Raw genomic sequence first — 19,551 nt, 5'->3', positions numbered from 1 at the left:
TTGTATAGATATAACGTGCATTGTCATATGTAGGAATACATAAAAAAGTTTGAAGGCTTTATTTATAAAAGTATTCTAGGTATTCTTTTATTTTATTTAAAACAAATTTAAATTTTAAGTTTTATTTTAAATATAAGATAATATATTTATTCATGAATAAGATGGCTATTCAAAATATAGTAAAATCTCACTAAATTAATACACTATTAATTGATAATTTCTTTAAGATAATATTTTTCGTTTTCAACTTAGGTTAGTAAAAAAAATCACCTATAATCTTTAGACTATATTATAAATATATGGTGTCATTAATATTACAAATTAATAATTATAAAAAGTACAAATATATCTAAGACAATTTAGTAAAATATGAAATTCTATTGTGTTCTGCTTTTTGTTATAATTTAAATATGGTTGAAACTTATCTCTAACTTTTCTTATTGTATCGGAAATTTTGGCATTGTCTTTTTAAATTGCACGATAAAATTATGAAGATTTCTAAATGCGATAAGTGTTTCCTTGCGTAACTGATTTCAAAAGTATTGTTTCATTTTCAACTTTATCATCGACATTATTTTTTTCAATAATATCCACAATTTGGTTTAAGCTATGAACTTATGGAGATGTATCACTTTCACTAGGGTTGTGCATCGGTCGGTTCAGTTTATCGATTCAGCTTTTAAATATGTTAAATCAATAAGATACTTTATCGGTTTTCAGTTCTGATCCTTATCGATTCGTCTTTCGATTTAACCAATAAGAAAATACGTATAAAACAAATATATGACTTCTATAAATTTGATGCAGAAACACAATAATATAACTTTACAAATACTTATAAAATAGAATCAATAATAACAAACATGAAAAGAACTATACAAGCGTAACACAAAGATAAATTAAGAGGAATTTGATTCTTATTTTAAATTTTAACATTTTTTATAATGTGAAATTGTGAACTAAAAATCATTTTGAAATGTGAACCGAAGACTAACAGAAAAATATATTAACTCTATAAATCATTAGGTCTTTGATCCTGGTTTATTAGGAAAAAAATCTTCAAATACATTGTGATATGTTTTTTTTTTCTTTTTAATCCAAAGAGAAAATAATTTTTTTTTTCAATAACCTTAATTAGCATTTAATAATAACTGTGTTCAATATCATAAATAACCTTAATTTTTTCTTTTCTTTCATATATAAAGAAAAAAACAAAAATAAATCTGTAAAATCTGGCCATCTAGAAATTTGAATTTGTCTGACATTTCCCACTAACGGTCGTAATATGAGCATCGATTCATGGATTTTTTTTTTACTCGCTTCATTTCATATTAATTGATCACTTTTCATTTTATATAACAATTAAGAATAGATATATGTCTACTTTTCACAATGGATATTTTTGATATTTAATATTTTAAGAATATTTAATAAAATCACTCAATAAACTTACCTCTTTAATAGACAATAACAGACATGTTCACAATTAGTTTTGATAGAAGAATAATTTTATTATATTATTTTTTGATATAATAAACATAATATCTAGAAAAATAACTATAATTAATAAATAAAGATAAATTTAAAATTAAATTTAAAATTATCTATTAATTTTGTAAAGTAAATAAATATAGTTGAATAATATAAAATAGTATAATAAACAATTATTATTAGACCGAGTAAATAATAAATAAAATCAGTTCATTAAGCTTAATTACCTTTGCATCCGTCGAAAACATGCATCTTTTAGGTACTCTTTTGGTTTAACCTATTTTTTCAATTTCAATTTATTTATATAATTTTTATTTAGCCTGATATTTAAAAAAAAACAATTTAAATTTTGTTTTTCTAAAATGTATATTAAAGATGGATAGAATATAGCAAAATATTTTTTTAATATATTTCAATTTAAGTTATTTTGTGATTTAAAAACCTAAAAATATTGCATGGAAACATATGTTATTGAAAATAATAATATATACCATGATATTTTGAGTGCTTTTAAATAATTTTATAGTATTTAAGTAAAATAAATTTATCAATCAAAGATCATTTTAAAGGTTTGTGTGAATTGATTTATTTTAAGTACTTTTAAGCTAAAAGTAATTTTAAAGCATTTTAAAAGTGTTTGAGTAAATATTTAAAAAGTGGTTATAAACAGTTAGTTTAAGTTGTAAATTAAATATTAATTTTTAAATTAAAATCCAAAAGCCAATTTAAATAATTTTTAAATACAAACATTAGTTTAAGTTGTAAATTAGATATTAATTTTTAAATTAAAATCCAAAAGCCAATTTAAATAATTTTTAAATACAAACATGCTTAAACATAGTAAGGAGTCATTTGATAGAGTGTATTAGTATTATTTGAATTAATTATACAAATTATTAATGCATTATTCGATTTTGTGTAATAAAAAATACTTGCATTGCATAAAAAATGTTTACTTAAAAAAAAACCATTCACAATTGTTTCGGAAAAATGTAAAAGAGATTTTGAGGAGCAATGAAATAAATACATATATTAAAATCTCTTGTATTGCTAACACCTAAAAACCTATGGTATTAGCATTACACACACAAATACAAAATGGTATATAACAAATGTAACCCTTAAGTACATAGTTTGTTGCATCAGATTTGTCTAGTACAGGTTGCATTTCTTACGTGATTTGCGAATCATAACATATGAGAAAGAATTTTACCCTATATGCAATCAAACGCTAACAATTGCAGGTTTCCCTCATCATGAATAAATAAAATTAAATCAAATTACATTGCATGAAAAAAAATATCTATTGCATCCAAGCACAACGTAGCCAAGAAGGTCCAAGATGTTTTACCGAATGAGACGAGCATCAATCTTCGTTTATACAGGGCTTGATCGACTCTTTGTAGGAGCCTTCCTTTATCAAGGGGCGCAACGGGCTTCTTTTCATTTACCTTTAAATAATTAGAGCCTCTTCTTTATTAGTTATTTCAGTTAGTTCCTTTTCGATTAGCTACATAGGGTGAACCAAACAGATGCGATCTCAAACATAAGAATACAAATTTTTCAAGAGACAGAATACCTAAGAGAGATGGTAAACTTTTCTCTATAAATTGTCTTTGCACGAGCTTTTGAAAGCCCCCAAAATAGACTCCAACTCTATGTGCAAAACATCGTGTCATTTTAAATCAAACAAGTAAGAAAATCATAATCTTCGTGAGCAGACATGTGAATCTAACTTTCAATCAGCATTACAAAATAAGATATTACTACTACAAAAAGTTAATACATGTGTTATTTTTGCTAATACACTCTATCAAATTAGTCTCGAGAGTAGGGTAGAGTGATAAGTACCCAAACACAGAAGGGCAAAATAGTCAAAAACAAGAAAATGTAAAGAAAACCCAAACACCAAGATTCTGATTTAATGTCTGTCTTGATGAACCCGCACACACTTTATACTACACCTTTGTCTCCTCCATTGGCTTTTTCCATATTCCACTCTTCAATTTGCCTCCTTTCTTTCAAATAATACAACTATACTTTCCTTTCTTCTCTTACTTAACCCCCACCCCACCCCACCCCCTACCCCTCATCACTGTCACTCCGTACCCCTCCCCCACCATTTTCAAGAAAACCCCTTTACTCTTTCAAACCCCAAATCTCCCATTTTGCTCTCTCCACTTGCAGAGACAAGAATTCATTTTTTTTTGTGTGTTTCTGCAACTTCTTGCTGTAGAACCAAGAATTGAGCTTAAAGGGCAAAAGGGTATCTGAGAAAAATGCTACCTTTCTTGTTCCTCTTGTTGAGCTTTAGTTTCATCGATCCCACAACTTCAAAATCTACTATTGAGCCATGTTCCAACTCTGATACTTGTTCTTCCCTTCTTGGCTACTCTCTTTATACTGACCTTAAGGTTTCTGAAGTGGCTTCACTCTTTCAAACAGACCCAATATCTCTTCTTACTACTAATGCTATTGATATCTCATATCCAGATGTTGAAAACCACATACTTCCAGCTAAACTGTTCCTTAAGGTTCCTGTTACTTGTTCTTGTGTTGATGGGATCTTTAAGTCTGCTTTTGTTCATTACAAGACTAGGCCTTCTGATACTCTGTCTTTGATTGCTGACATAATATATGGGGGTCTTGTTTCTGCTGACCAGATCAAGGAAGGAAACCCCAATGCTGTTGGTCCTGACCCTTCAGTGTTAAATGTTGGGACTAATCTTTGGATTCCTCTTCCTTGCACTTGCTTTAATGGGACTGACAATAATCTTCCTGCTATTTATATGTCATATGTTGTTAGAGCTGTTGATACTCTTGCAGGGATTGCTGCTAGGTACTCTACCACTCTTACTGACCTTATGAATGTTAATGCTTTGGGAGGTCCTTCTATTAAGGAGGGTGACATTCTTTCCATTCCTTTGTCTGGTGAGCAAAATGCAACCCACTTTTTTTCTTTGTTTTTATGGCTTCTTTATTGTGTTTTGCGTGTGATTATGGTATGCAGGTGTCAAAGTGTTTGATTTTCCATCTGTATTACTCCCTCCCCTCCATTTCAATTTATTCTCTTGTTTCCTAAACATGTCCAAGTTAGACGTTAGAATTAAAGAACGACCAAAAAAGGAAAAAAAAAACATTTTTCAAAACAGAATGAAAAGGTAACTAAGGCAAACTTAATGGAATGGAGGGAGTATTCAACTCTAGCCTTATAAATATTGTATGTGTAGAGTTGTGTATGCAAACATTATCGCTATCTTGTATACCATATGTGTGTCTGTGCTTGATGGGTAGAACACATATCATAAAGTATGTGTATCTACATTTAATGTAGCTTCTTGGTACTCAGCTTTGAGGGGCCAAGTTGTCTAAGGAGGCATGCTTGCCATGCTATGGGTGAATATGTTCATTCTAGGTTTGCGGGTGTTATACATATGAAAGTAGGTTCCATGTAACATTGTAATGCATGTATAGTATGTAATTTGAACTAATGAAGATTTCATGTCCAGCATAAGAACCCTTCTTTGTGTCTACCGTTTTCCTCTTCTGTAATCTAATAAAGCAAGCAGTAGTGAGCAAGCTAGGATTATTTAGACAATGTTTATTACTGAAGTTACTTTTAATAGTTGATGTTATGCTTAGGTTCATGAAGCAAATGTTGAGTATAAGTTTGATATGTTTTTGAGTGATTTTTTATTTCCTCTTGAATGAAAATGCATCTCTTTGATATTCTTGATGAGAATTGCTTACGATGACCCAGTATGATTATACTTCGTAACTGTATGCATCAGATTATGAAGTCAAAAGCTGAGTCACTTATAACGATTTTTTTCTTTTTCTTGTCACTAGATGTATGTGTCTGTGAAATGCTTGAAGTTATTGAAAAGAGATGTTACTGTAGCATATCAAGAATTTTTTAACACTTGTAAGGTCACTAAGAGAACAGAACACGAATCCTTATTCGTAGATTGAATATTGCATTTCTCAGTTCAGTAATAACATCGTTTCTGGCTAAATCAGAAACAGATACTCGCTCCATTTCTTGTATTTTGGAAGTATTTCTTTGTCTAAGTTTTCATTGTTTCATGTTCTTTATTCTTCTTGCGGTTGTAATTCATCTAGTAGAAACTGCTTTATTGGAGATTTCATAAAAATGGCTCTGTCGTAGTATTTCGTTGTTGGATATCGAGTGTTTATAAACAAAGGTACAACTTTAATTATATTTAACTTAGCACAAGCATTGCAGTAAAGCTACTTAATTTCATTGATGATAGATGTTTGGTAATGATAGATGCTTTTTCTTCTCACTGCAGCTTGTACGTCTAGCTTCCCAAGATCTGCCTCGGATTATGGCTTATCTGTTGCGAATGGGAGCTATTCTATTACAGCTAGCCACTGTGTGCAATGCAGTTGTGGACCAGGGGGTCGGAAGTAAGTCAGCAGATTATATGCTTTCAATTTCATTTGCAGTTATCCTGGTCTGTCGAAAGTTCTGATCGTGATATTGCTGGTTGTTTTGCAGTTTGTACTGCATGCCAGCTTCTTTAGCAGTTTCTTGCTCAAGCATGCAGTGCAAGAACAGCAATCTCATGCTCGGAAATGTTACCATACAACAGACTGGTGGTGGTTGCAATGTGACTTCTTGCAATTACGGTGGCCTTGTTAATGGAACCATCATCACTACGTGAGCATTATTGTTCAATTTTCTGCCCTCAGTGTATTGTATGTAGTCTCTGATTTCTGTTTGCTTATTTGACGCTTTGTATGTCCCTTGTGCTGGATGCAGATTATCCACATCGCTTCAACCTCGATGCCCTGGTAAACATTCAATCGATCTTCCTTTTCATTTGGTTGCAATGTCACTTCTTGCAATGTAATGTTTTCTTGAATCAAATATTTTTCAGGACCTCAACAATTTCCTCCACTTGTTGCCCCACCTACATCACTAGGCCCCGACTTGATGTTTGCTCCTGCCCCTTCACCTTCTGAATCTGGTGGTGCTCCGATGTACCGTCCACATACTTCTATAGTCCCTGCATCTGGCTCAATCATAGCATTTCCACCTTCAGGTGGACCAAGTGGAAGTACATCTTCCGCTTGCTCGTTGAACCCTTTCGTTAGTCTTCTTATGGCAGTTTTCTTGTGTTTGTTTATGAAATACGCGATCGCGCTTCCTTTATAAGGATCCTTATGAGTTGTGGAATTTTTTCCCCTTGTTAGAAAGAGGATGTGTTTCTTTTCTTCCTTCAAGTGTAATTTTCACTTGAAGATTGTAGTGATTGCTCCAAAATTCTGACTTAATTTTGTGATTTTTATATTTTTTTTAGTGAATTTTGAACAGTGATATCTGTTTTTGCATAGTCTATTCTTACATTTCTCACAATGCCTTCTTCCGTTGCGGCGACAATATTTTTGAAGAGTCCGACAAACAAGCACGGTAAGTAAAATAAAACACATATATATAACTATTGCCTTCATTATTTTTGTATATATTGTTGCATAATATAGCGCATAACTGATTTTCTGAGATAAGTTTGAAATTTAAATTTACGTCCTTTTTCGTAAAATTTAAAAAAAGCAAAGGCAAACACATGGAGTATGTGTAAATGTTTAACACTCAAATTGATTGAACGTGAAGATAGTGACAAGGATCCTTACAACGATGCGCTAAATTAAATTCCACTACCTGTCGTTTTCACTAGGCCAACGTGAAAATCGACTCCGATAAATCAAATTCAAAATTTTAAATTTAATTAATCGAGTTTAGAATCTTTATTCATATTTATATAACTCTAAGCTTATTCATAATTAAATATTTTATGTTATTAATTATTTTGATTTGCATCCTACTAACACCAAAGGCAGACTTATAATCACATTCCATGTGCAAAGAGACTCGAGATAATCTAACTCAATTACACACAATGATACTTTATAAATATTTAAATTATAAATTATACCGCAATAACATGTATATCGTATACAAGTGATTTAATTGATCTTAAAACGATAACCTTTTCATGATAAAAACACACACATTTCAATTAACAGATCAAGCTAGATACTTCAATTTACTGTAACTTCAACAAGAAAGAGAAAAGCTATCCCTTTTAATTTAATTTCTTTCTTTGTCCTTCAATTAAAACAAATAAAACCTAAATTGAGTATTATTAAAAAAACACAATAAGGGGTATTTGTGACATTTCCACTTCTTCTCTTTTTTACTTCTCGATAATATAAAAATAAAATTAAATAACCCACTTTTATGTTTCTTGGGCGGGAATTAAGTATTAAACTATAAATTTCAAAACAAACAAATAAATAAATAATTCTTTAGTTTTAATTTAAAAATGTCCATTTCACCCTTTATAAAGTATCATAACCCTGCAAATATTTAGTATTTACTTATTTTATACGTAAGTATCGCAAATATTTCTTGATTTCTTAAATTCTATGTCAAGTCAAACTAATTTATATAAAATAAAATGAGAAATGAAATCAGGAAAAAAAAACAAAAGGAAAAGGGAAAAGACAGATATACAGATACCATTCGTCATATTTTAAGGACATTAGTGCCTTTACCATTCAAAAATTAAAGTATATATATACCCTTTATACTAACAGGCATACACATGTCATAATTTTATCTATCGATTCTGTATCAGATCATGGATAAGGTCGCGCCACCCTATTTAGTCTTTCGTTAGAATAAAGAGTATATACGCTCTAATTTTAAGACGAAAAATATGTCAATATCCCTAAGTATAACAAAAATATCTACATATAATTTACGATAATTTAAAGATATATTTATCTTTTTGACAAATTTAAAAAAAAAACCAGAAGAGCATTAAGAAAGTTGAAAAAAGTGATCCAAAAAGTCTCATTCTTCCTTTGTTCTATTTCAGCATATCACATGCGCTCCTCTTCTGGGTCCCGCATTAGCTATTTCAAAAATCTCCCCAAAAAACAGCATATATTAAAAAAAGATTATATTTTTATGAGAAATTTGAATGAATAGAGGCTTCTTGCTTGTGGTTTTTGGATATAATTGAGTAGTTAGTACTTGTTCTCTGACAATTCACAGCACAGATCTTTGACTGTCTGAATTTGTTTATTGCTTCATCAATCTGAAATCTTGAAACCCCAATTCATCTGTTATGGCTTCTTTACAGTAATGTATGTTGATTTCTTGTTTTCTCTTTGCATTTTGGGTTGAAACAGTAGAGTCATATAATCTATTCATATTTAATCTTGGAGACAATAAACTGAAAATGGGCCAGCAATGGATCTGTTAAAAAATATTCCTTTGTCCATTTTTGGCTTGGTGTTTTGAGGTAAGGTCATTTTCTATTGCAAAGGAAATGTCACTTTGGTTTGCCACTAGAACTTTTGGGTAGAGGGTATCATTGAGATTGTGATTTTTGATGGGTTTGCTTTAGATGGGGGCTTCTTGTTTTTTTTATCAAAGAGTAATGGTAAAGTTTGGTTTTTGTTCTATCTATTGTTCAAAATGCTTATTTTTTGAGCTTAGATGGATAGTTGAGTGGATTTGAAGGAAAACTGAATGAACTTGAAGCCAAGTTATAGTTGTTGTTAAATGACAGTGTGTTTGGACAGCTGGTTGTATTCTGTAGGGTATAGGTATATTAGTTGTTTCTTTGCATTTGGGATGGAGCTTAATCATATCAGAGGTTATCTGTGTCATTTTTCTGTTGGACTAATGTCTCTTTGTGTTGTTATTGATTGAGGGTATCAATTATATGCAGATGGACATTGTACTATGAGCATTTAGGAGATTAAATGCTTATTGAGATGGAAAAGAGGAAATGGTTGTGGAAAAGGAGACCTTCCGATAAGAGCCCTGGTGAAACGGAGAGTTCTGGTTCTTTATCTTCATATTCGGAGAGATACTCCGATGAGCAGGTAAAAGGCTTAAAGAGAAAGAGTTTTTCTTTTTTTGGTCTTTCAGTTAATTGTGCTGATATGGAATAATCTTATATCACATGGTTGGAAAAGATAAGCTGCTGTTTTTTAGAAACCTCACATTTAATCTTCACTTGCACCCCGGGTTTTAAATTGATAATGGTTGAGGTAAATATGCAGCTCAAATACTGACAGCTGAAAGTTTTTCGTGTCCGAGTACTGTATTTTCTTTCTACTTGCATATATATATATATATATGTACCAGTTTTGATTTTTGAAATATTTGGAAGGTCATTGGTCTTTATTGATCATCATCAGGTTTTCGCTATTGGTTTAGTTATAGAAATGACTAGCTTATAGTTATTGTAGACAAATAATCACAATAGATAGCCCCCCATATTGCTGAACCACCAGACTGCCCGTCATCATCTAGAGAACGTCCCTTCTCCGTGGTTTATCCAATTTCTACATTTAAATTGAGCCATAATTCTTCTCCCCTGTACTTCTTAACATTTATCTATTGTAAATGTTTACCTAAATGTTGGATTAGTATATAAATATTGTTATTTTATTGTCGTTTTTTCCTTTCAATCCTGCTTTGGTTACATTTTTTTGAGCTGAGGATCTATTAGAAATAACCTCTCTACCCCCACAAAGGTAGTGGTAAGGTCTGCATACATCCTACCCTACTTGTGGGGCTACACTTGTTCTCATTGAATTAGTATAAAGTTCCAGTTTTTAAGGTGCTTGGGAAGAATTATGTTTCATGACTTTATTAAAGAACACTAAGTTCCTCATAGAAGGGATTTATGATATCTATAAAACTAAATTGGTATAATACTAATTTGTTGTTTAATGATTCTGAGGTGATCTTTTTAAGAGTTTAAGGTTTTATTAAATGAAAAGTCTGCAGTCCAAGTTTGTAGCTAATTCACAAATCTCAGATCTATATGAGGCGAAAAGCAACATAAAAGAGATTGTTGTGATAGAATTTTGAGTATGTCAAACAGTTTATTTATCTGCAGAGCATCTCCTGAAATAGCAAATGTAAATTGCAGAGGCCGATTGAATAACAATTTATATGTGCAGCTAAAAACAGTAGTGGCTGAAGATTGACCTCTAGTTTGGTGCCTTGATATGCTTTCCAGTATAAAGATCTGTGCTCAGGTTAGATGGTAGCAGATGATGCAAGATCTTGGTTTGGAAAGAAAGTGCCAAAAGCTTTCATAAGTGATGTTTCTTACCGTAGTCAGCAGTTTCGTCCTGATAAGGAATATACTTTCACCCTTGACCCTTTTTTTTTGGTTGAGATTAGATGCTCTCAGTAAGTGTAAAGATGTTCCTATAGCTTTGTTAAAAGAAATATTGTCCTTATCACTGCACCATCCATTCCTTCTTTGTAGGGTCATTTGTCTCATATTGAAAATCATTCAATAGAAATCTTACTGACTAGCTGCCAGAGAACCATCTCTGTGCAATCTAGAACATTTTCTTGTCAAGAAAAGCTTTAACATTTTTAGCTATTGTATTACTTCTTTTACGAGAAAGGATCACCTGTTCTTTTCATTGAAGCAGGATGCACTAAAAGAATTTCCTGACCATGACAAACAGTCACCAGAGGTTACCTCAAAAGCTGCATTCGTTGATGATGAATCCAAGGAAAGCTTGAGATGCTTGACAGAGAAATTATCAGCTGCTCTTGTTAATGTTAGCGCCAAAGAAGACTTAGTTAAGCAGCATGCTAAAGTTGCCGAAGAAGCTATCGCAGGTATCTTCTTCAACTCCTTTCTTCCTCTGTTGTGATTCCAATCTAATTAAGGCATTTGGACATTAAAATGTGATATTTGAAAAATAGAAGTTGTAAAAAGGGTATTTGGAAGTTGTAGTTGTGTGTTGGACATTCATTTAACTTGAAATAAATAGAAGCTCTGTGACCGGAAAAAAAGTTCACTTGAACTGTATTTCATTGGAAAAAAAGGAAAAAATAAATGGGAGCTAAGATTTGTCTCTTGGCTGTCTCTTCATGCACACCCCTTTTTCTGGTATGTGTTTCACACGCTGAAACAATTTTGTGGAATATGCCTCTTCCATCACCTTCCAAAGAAAGTGATTTTTGGTCTGATAATTTCTTGTATACTTTTTATCATCTTGGTAGGTTGGGAAAAGGCAGAAAATGAAGTTGCAGTTCTAAAGCAGCAACTAGATGCGGCTGTGCAGCAAAACTTGACTTTGGAAGTTCGTGTCAGTCATCTCGACGGTGCACTCAAGGAATGTGTCAGGCAGTTGAGACAAGCAAGAGATGAGCAAGAGAAAATGATTCAAGACGCTATGGCAGAAAAAAATGAAATGGAATCTGAAAAAACTGCACTTGAGAAACAGCTACTTAAGCTCCAGACACAAGTGGAGGCTGGTAAAGCTGAAATGCCTACTTCTACTGATCCTGATATCCTTGTCAGGCTTAAGTATCTAGAGAAAGAGAATGCAGCTCTCAAAATTGAACTTGTCTCTTGTTCAGAAGTGTTGGAAATTAGGACTATTGAGAGGGATTTGAGTACTCAAGCAGCAGAAACTGCCAGCAAGCAGCAGCTGGAAAGCATAAAAAAACTGACCAAACTTGAAGTTGAGTGTCGAAAGCTACAGGCCATGGCTCGCAAATCATCCCCATTCAATGATCAACGCTCCTCTGCTGTTTCATCTTTCTATGTGGACTCTGTCACCGATAGCCAGTCTGACAGTGGAGAGCGGTTAAACACAGTTGACAATGATGCCCTCAAAATGAGTAAACTGGAAACAAGAGAATATGAACCAAGTTGCTCAAATTCATGGGCTTCAGCACTCATTGCTGAGCTTGATCAATTTAAGAATGAAAAGGCCATGCCTAAAACTCTTGCTGCCTGTTCTATAGAAATCGATATGATGGATGATTTCTTGGAGATGGAGCAACTTGCTGCATTATCTGAAACTGCAAACAAGACACCTTCAGTAACTTCTGATGCTGTTCCTCATGATTCTCCCAATATTGAGAACCCTTTGGCAGCAGAATACAATTCCATTTCACAAAGGGTGGTTGAATTAGAACAAAAGCTGGAGAAGATTGAAGCAGAGAAAGCTGAACTGGAGAATGCTTTCAACGAGAGTCAAGATGCCCTTAAAGTGTCCTCTTTGCAGCTTAAGGAAACTCAAACCAGGTTGGAAGGGCTGCAGAAGGAGCTAGATGTGGTAAATGAGTCAAAAGAGTTGCTCGAGTTTCAACTCTATGGCATGGAGGTAGAAGCACGGACAATGTCTGTAAATATTGATTCTTTGAAGACGGAAGTTGAAAAAGAAAAATCTTTGTCATCAGAAATGGAAGCTAAATGTCATGAATTGGAAAACGACCTTAGAAAAAAATCCCAGGAAGCTGAAGCTCAGCAAACTTCTGGTTCAAATAGTGAATTGAAAATAAAACAGGTAGCTCTTTCTCTCAACCTATCTTCCGTTGTTTGTCATTTATGTATAGACACATCGATGTGAAGAAAAGAAGATGAAAATTAATAATGGTATGTAAACTTTCTCACTAGCAGGAGGATTTAGCCGTGGCTGCTGACAAGCTTGCAGAATGCCAGAAAACAATTGCATCCCTTGGGAAACAGCTACAATCCCTAGCTACTCTAGAAGATTTCCTGACAGACACTGCAAATCTTCCTGGTGGAGGAGCAGTTGTTGCTAAAGCAGGAGGAGAACTATGGAAGTTGCATGTAAACGAGACATTTACCCCAAAACGTGATTCTGATCCTACCAAGGTTGAGGAGAATGTGAGTCATTCTACAAACGAAAATGAAGGGGAATCTCCAGCATCTTCATCTTCATCATCTACTTCATCCACTACTCAGGCTAGCACTGGCAAAAGCAAAAATGGCTTTGGGAAGTTGTTTTCTCGGAGTAAGAGTGGAGTTCCAACTCTAAAAGTTATCGAGGATAAATAAATAGAGGAAGAATGTTGAGAAGGTTGGAACATAATTTGTAAAAGGTTTATCAGTTACATGGCTGATCAAATTCTGTTTGATAAGCAAACTGTTTGCTTCAATAGTTATGATGAATATCTTGAGAAGCTTCAAATAGCAATAGACACCTTGAATTTACACTGCTTTGGCTAATCTCCCTCTTTTTATTTAATCCATTTCAGTATATTTTTGTATCCATTTCTAGTTTACTTTCTCTAGTTAACTACATTCTTGAGTAACAATAACTATCCACTAAAAAATATATATGGAAATGAAGTAGGAAAATAATTCTGTAATAAAATACAGTTACAACATGTGATTGGTATTTTGTTGTACAACTAATATGGATATAATTGTATTACATACACCATTTATAGGAAAAATTAGTGGGAAAAACACCCTTCGCGGTGGCCCGGTGGTTTTGCCTTGGGACTTACATGTTGGAGGTCTCAAGTTTGAAATCCCTTGCCAGCGGAATTAAGGGGTTTTGCCTTCTGGGTCGAGCTCGTCGCACCGGGCTTACCTAATGCGAGTTATCTCTCATATGTGGTTTGTGAGCTATTGCATAGAAGCAGATGTTTTACCTTGTGCGCACCTAAAAAGTAGCGGCTGTAGGTTTCCCTTGTCATAAAAAATAATAATACCGAAAAACAATTACCTAAAATAAAATATTACAGTTCATACCTATTCATGAAACATATTCACAAAAAAGTATAGTAGGTATATACGTTGTATACCTTCTGTGTATAATGGTGTGATTCATCTATTTTTATTGTTGTATTACACCCCAATATTCTTTTCAAATCCAAAAAAGTAGATTGTCTTTTTACTCCTTTTGTACTCAATAATACGCAATATCATGAGATAAAAATAATTTCAATATCAATTAATACTTCAAATCAAAAATAAAAATAAAGTAATCTTCTAATTTTATCATGAAATTATTATTTTTATGTTACGTATTAAATTTTGTCAGCCACACATAAAGTAGGACCATTCAATAAAAGAGGGAGATTTTGATTAAAAAAATCAAAGAAAAGATAAGAGTAAGATATCTTCCTACATCCATGCTGGCAGAGAGAAGTCAAGTTACCAATTGTCATGTTATACGTTTTAAATAAATATTTTATATAAAATATAATATAAATTACAAATTTTACTTATTAATATGATAAGAAAAAATACATCATTTTTTAATCAAAATTCATATCGATTGACTCTAAAAGAAAAAATTATGACAAGTAAAATTAGACGGAGTAAATTTAAATACAGAAAGAATCATGTGGAGATGGAAAGTGCCACGTGTGAAACATAAGGGTCCCACTTATTTCCACGTGGCAATCTGTGGGAGGTCAATAGAGATTGCGCAGAACACCAACCTCTTATCTAACCAAAAAAAAAAAAACATTAGAAAAACAGAACAATCTGTTGTTGTTTACAGCATTTTTCTTAAATAGGTGAAGAGAAGAAAAACAAAAAAATAATCTTTTTTTATCATGACAGCCATTGCTACTGCTACTGCTATTTCTCTTTCACTTCCTTTCTCTTTGTGCCGCTCTAACAAGTCTTGTACTAGAAAGGTATTCTTTACTTTCTTTTACTTTTTTTTTTTGTTGGGTGTTTGCAAGAAACTATAAAGATTGCTTCTTTGTCTTGATTAAGCTTGTTTATGGAGACCCTTTTTTAAATTGTAGTGAAAAAAGATCATAAAAGTCAGTTTCTTGATGTTGGTTATGTGTATATAGATTTCAAAACTCAAAGGGGTATGCACTTTCGTATTTTGAAACATGTTTGTAGAATTGTAGTGTCAAAAGTGGATCAGTTTTGATTTAGTGATCTTGTGGATTAGTAATATTTTTTGCATAGGTTGGTAACTTAGCCAGTTAAGCTCTTTTACTGCACTCTGATGGAGAGTTCTGATTGTTCACAATACTTGAAATTTAGGTGCTTTTTGTCATGAAAATTTTGAGTGTTTGGAAAAAGTAGTTTTTATTTCGAATAATGAAAGATGATATTTGAAAATTCTTTGATTGTCCAATAGATTATCTGCAAGAATAAGCTCATAGTCGTTTAATCGAGTAGTCCTTTAGGCTATTGTTCATGAAATAGCAGAATGGAGATTCATATGTCACTTGCGTTTTCTTCGTCTGAGCAGAAGAATTGACTGTCTACTGATTTTGCATCTTGTTCACAATCAGTTTGTCAAAGGGAGCTTTGGAGTATTTGCTGTGTATGGGGAGGAGGGTGGGATTCCAGATAAGAAAAGTTCCTGGTTGACACTCTTTAATGTGGAAGATCCCAGGACTAAAGTTCCACAAAGTAAAGGCAAGTTCTTGGATGCAAATCAAGCTTTAGAAGTTGCTAGATATGATCTACAATACTGTGATTGGAGAGCTAGGCAAGATGTACTTACTATAATGCTGCTACACGAAAAGGTACATATTTGAATTAATGTGTGTACTGAACTTGAAAACCTGGTAAAATACAACATCCATTATCTTTATCTAGGTCTATTTACAAGTTTGTTGCATTGCTCTTTCTCATTTGCCTTGCTTTCCAAATATAGTTCACTTTATTTACTCTCTATTGTACCTTTCTTAGAGTTATTTCAAATTTTCCCAGTCTTCATCGTATTCTACATTGTATTCTAATCAGTTCATGTAACTAGGTTGTGGAAGTATTAAACCCTCTGGCACGCGATTATAAATCTATTGGAACCATGAAGAAGGAACTTGCAGAATTGCAAGAAGAACTTTCTCAGGCTCACAACCAGGTTTGGAAAATTCATTTTGATACAAATTGCATTTTCTGGTTATTCAGGGTGATTTCCCTTCTATATGTCAAACTTATTGAAACGAGTCTTCTGAAAAATAAATGGAAAGTTATATGGAAAAACATTTCCAGGATATTGCTTAGTTTCTCATAAGTATAAAGCTTTATATGTGAACCAATTCAACAGGTACATATATCAGAGGCCCGGGTTTCTGCTGCTTTAGATAAGCTAGCTTACATGGAAGAATTGGTTAACGATAGGCTTCTGCAAGAGAGAAGCACAGTAGAATCAGAATGCACGTCTTCCTCTGCAAGCACGTCAACAGGATTATTAGACACTCCAAAAAGCAAGCAACCACGAAGAACGCTGAATGTCTCAGGTCCTGTCCAAGATTACAGTTCCCGTTTGAAGAACTTTTGGTACCCTGTTGCATTCTCCGCAGATCTTAAGAATGACACCATGGTGAGTCAATTATCTCATATCTGCCAGTCTCTTTAACCTAAAAGAAAGAAAACATTTGATCTAAAACACAGAAAACCATGTAGATGCAAAATTATGATGCCAAAACAAATTAACAAGCTATATGATCTACGCTCCTACTTTATGGTCTTCCATGTTTATTCTTTTGGATCTTCTATTGATGACTGTTAACTGTATCTTTGTAGTTACCGATTGATTGCTTTGAGCAATCGTGGGTGATCTTTCGTGGGGCTGATGGAAAACCTGGATGTGTCCGGAATACATGTGCACATAGAGCCTGCCCTCTTGATCTTGGCTCAGTAAATGAGGGTCGCATCCAATGCCCTTATCACGGTGAGATAAATTTGAATCCTTCCATTTACAGTCCAGAGTTCATACTCGAGAGATGGACAGCTTTTAAATGGGTTTTGTAGAGGACATGGAATAGCTTACACTGAGTTTCATGTTTGTTAAATGAATTTAGGATGGGAGTATTCCACCGACGGGAAGTGTGAGAAAATGCCATCAACAAGATTACTGAATGTAAAGATCAAAGCACTGCCCTGCTTTGAGCAAGAGGGAATGATATGGATTTGGCCAGGAAATGATCCACCTGCAGCTACCCTTCCTTCTTTACTACCACCTTCTGGATTTCAGATCCATGCTGAGGTTCGAAATCACTAACGTTTGATTTTCAGCTGTTTATCTTACAACTTATGCATGAGTATTTTGCCTTACGACTGTTTTCACTGAAAGTGCAGATAGTCATGGAACTTCCAGTGGAACATGGACTACTTTTAGACAATCTTTTAGATCTTGCACACGCACCTTTCACACATACATCAACTTTTGCTAAAGGATGGAGTGTACCAAGGTAGTAATGGACATGAACATATGATGGTTATTATTTAGACGTTTAGTACTATATCAATAGTAGAGTAAATTGTCTTTCTATTTGGTTTCATGTGGTTTTCCAGAAAACTTGTTTTTTCTGGTCCAAGTTATGAGTTCTAAGGAATAAGTAATGCTTTCAAGTTGTGCATTGTGTTTTGTGTAGTATATGAAGGTCTACGTACTTATAGTTTACCTTTTTTTTTTTAATTTCAGCTTGGTAAAGTTCTTGACTCCTGCATCTGGTCTGCAAGGATATTGGGATCCATATCCAATAGATATGGAATTTAGACCACCTTGTATGGTTTTATCCACCATTGGCATCTCAAAGCCAGGCAAATTGGAAGGACAGAGTACCAAGCAGTGTTCTACGCACCTTCATCAACTGCATGTTTGCTTACCTGCATCACGACAGAAAACACGGTTATTATATAGAATGTCACTGGATTTTGCTCCCCTGCTGAAACACATCCCCTTCATGCAATACGTTTGGAGACATTTTGCTGAGCAGGTTTGTTTCTGTCCAAAACTTTGTAAAAAATGGTGATTACATGAACATCTTATAAAAGTCTGACTTCATGAAATAACAACTGCCTGATCTATGAAAAACTGCATTTTGTTCTGGAACATCTATCTTGAAAATTTATGCATTTTGAAGTTGGAAATATGCAACGGATAGAACAAAATCAGAGCTTAAACTCCAGGATTACCATCACATGGCTCTAGAAGCTCATAGTCACAATAATTTAGATTTGCAAACTCTTTGATTTCTGGAAGTTACATAAATTTGCCTAAAATAGAACCACATGATTGTGAGCATGATCTTCTGAAATAGTAAATTTGCCAAATATCAGATAAACTTTCACCTTCTATATAAGATATTACTACATTTTTGCTTCTTCAGTAAGGATAATGCTGCAAAGAACTTCTCCTATATGAATATAAAATAAAGAGGGTACCAAAATGAATGATATGTTCTAACATTTTTCTCTTCCTTGTATACAGGTTTTAAACGAAGACTTACGGCTTGTGCTTGGCCAGCAGGATCGCATGCTCAATGGCGCCAATATTTGGAATCTGCCAGTGTCTTACGATAAGCTAGGTGTGAGGTATAGAATATGGAGAGACGCTGTAGATAGTGGAGAAAAGGAACTACCTTTCAGCAAATAAATATCGTTCTATCAAGAACTGGGTTCTACTTTTCAAGATGACTTTGATCTCTTCATAGTCAGCCCACGCCAAAATTCAGTCCAGCTGCTGAGAAGCTCTCACTTACTGCAGTTTTCCATATTTTTTCTTGTGAGGAGATACTTCAACTCTACTGTAAATATAGCTGTACACAATTTTTTTGTAGGTTCGTGTACAGTTTGAGCAACCTTACATTCCTCACCAACAATCTATCCTGTCCTGATTGCCACTTGAAAAAATCTCATAGGTTCTTTGTAAGTGTCTAGAGTCCCCCAGCAATGTCGTTCCACCTTGTTATAGCATAATTTCTGATCTCAGATTGCAAGTATTCTTTTTGCCTAACAATAAGTCAGAGATGTTTTGATCTTTGGTAGCAGTTTGAGCTCAGTTGAATCAGTATGATAGTATTGAAATATTATCCTTGTAGTAAGTATATTATTGTGGTCGATGTTCCTATGCTGAACAAGAGACAAAACTTGATGAAACAATCCATGTTTTCATTTCTGAGTCTTGGCTAGGAAAACTGAGCTCAAAGTTATGCAAGATGACCCTTTAAACACAGTAGCAGCAGATCCAAGAATCGTGTACTTCTGGACAATATGCAAATGCTCATTATAGTGTAGATGATGACCCAAACAACATATGGCGTAGTACCCTTGCTGAGTCTTGTGAAAAATTATTTCTTATGTAATATAACATTATCGAGGAAAAAATTAATTTAATGAAACCAACAACATAATCAGTGAAACGCCACGTACTCTGCAAATACAAAAATACACTACTAAATCCCATTTTTAGTTTCTACTAAGAATATTGGCTTGGATGGTTTCTACCAGTTTT

The 19,551-nt window shown here is 33.5% G+C and overlaps 3 protein-coding genes across 13 annotated transcripts; all 3 read left to right on the top strand.

The window, feature by feature from the left end:
* The first annotated feature begins 3,644 nt into the window (after positions 1 to 3,644).
* On the top strand, positions 3,645 to 6,833 carry LOC101245017 (lysM domain-containing GPI-anchored protein 1). The gene is made up of 5 exons (NM_001347353.1): positions 3,645 to 4,422; positions 5,805 to 5,922; positions 6,014 to 6,175; positions 6,278 to 6,309; positions 6,396 to 6,833. The coding sequence occupies exons 1-5, from the start codon at positions 3,771 to 3,773 to the stop codon at positions 6,671 to 6,673; spliced, it is 1,242 nt and encodes a 413-aa protein (NP_001334282.1). The 5' UTR covers positions 3,645 to 3,770; the 3' UTR covers positions 6,674 to 6,833.
* Positions 6,834 to 8,332: 1,499 nt separating this feature from the next.
* On the top strand, positions 8,333 to 13,594 carry LOC543699 (filament-like plant protein). 11 transcript variants are annotated; one of them, XM_010314465.4, is made up of 5 exons: positions 8,333 to 8,670; positions 9,261 to 9,417; positions 10,993 to 11,185; positions 11,573 to 12,867; positions 12,978 to 13,553. In XM_010314465.4, exons 2-5 carry the CDS (start codon positions 9,295 to 9,297, stop codon positions 13,380 to 13,382), a joined length of 2,016 nt encoding a protein of 671 aa, XP_010312767.1. In that variant the 5' UTR covers positions 8,333 to 8,670; positions 9,261 to 9,294; the 3' UTR covers positions 13,383 to 13,553. The 11 variants fall into 11 exon arrangements, with proteins under 11 accessions (XP_010312767.1, XP_069146815.1, XP_010312771.1 ...); XM_069290714.1 differs by having other exon boundaries at positions 8,408 to 8,549; positions 12,981 to 13,553; XM_010314469.4 differs by having other exon boundaries at positions 8,408 to 8,549.
* A 1,220-nt stretch (positions 13,595 to 14,814) lies between these two features.
* LOC101244441 (chlorophyllide a oxygenase, chloroplastic-like) lies at positions 14,815 to 19,124 on the top strand. The gene is made up of 9 exons (XM_004250263.5): positions 14,815 to 14,980; positions 15,599 to 15,835; positions 16,069 to 16,173; positions 16,360 to 16,635; positions 16,839 to 16,986; positions 17,117 to 17,301; positions 17,394 to 17,506; positions 17,740 to 18,034; positions 18,529 to 19,124. Exons 1-9 carry the CDS (start codon positions 14,897 to 14,899, stop codon positions 18,691 to 18,693), a joined length of 1,608 nt encoding a protein of 535 aa, XP_004250311.1. The 5' UTR covers positions 14,815 to 14,896; the 3' UTR covers positions 18,694 to 19,124.
* Positions 19,125 to 19,551: the final 427 nt, after the last annotated feature.

The sequence above is a fragment of the Solanum lycopersicum genome, chromosome 11 (genome assembly GCF_036512215.1).
Source record: "Solanum lycopersicum chromosome 11, SLM_r2.1".
Classification (NCBI taxonomy): domain Eukaryota; kingdom Viridiplantae; phylum Streptophyta; class Magnoliopsida; order Solanales; family Solanaceae; genus Solanum; species Solanum lycopersicum.
This window is presented reverse-complemented; position numbering and strand designations above follow the sequence as displayed.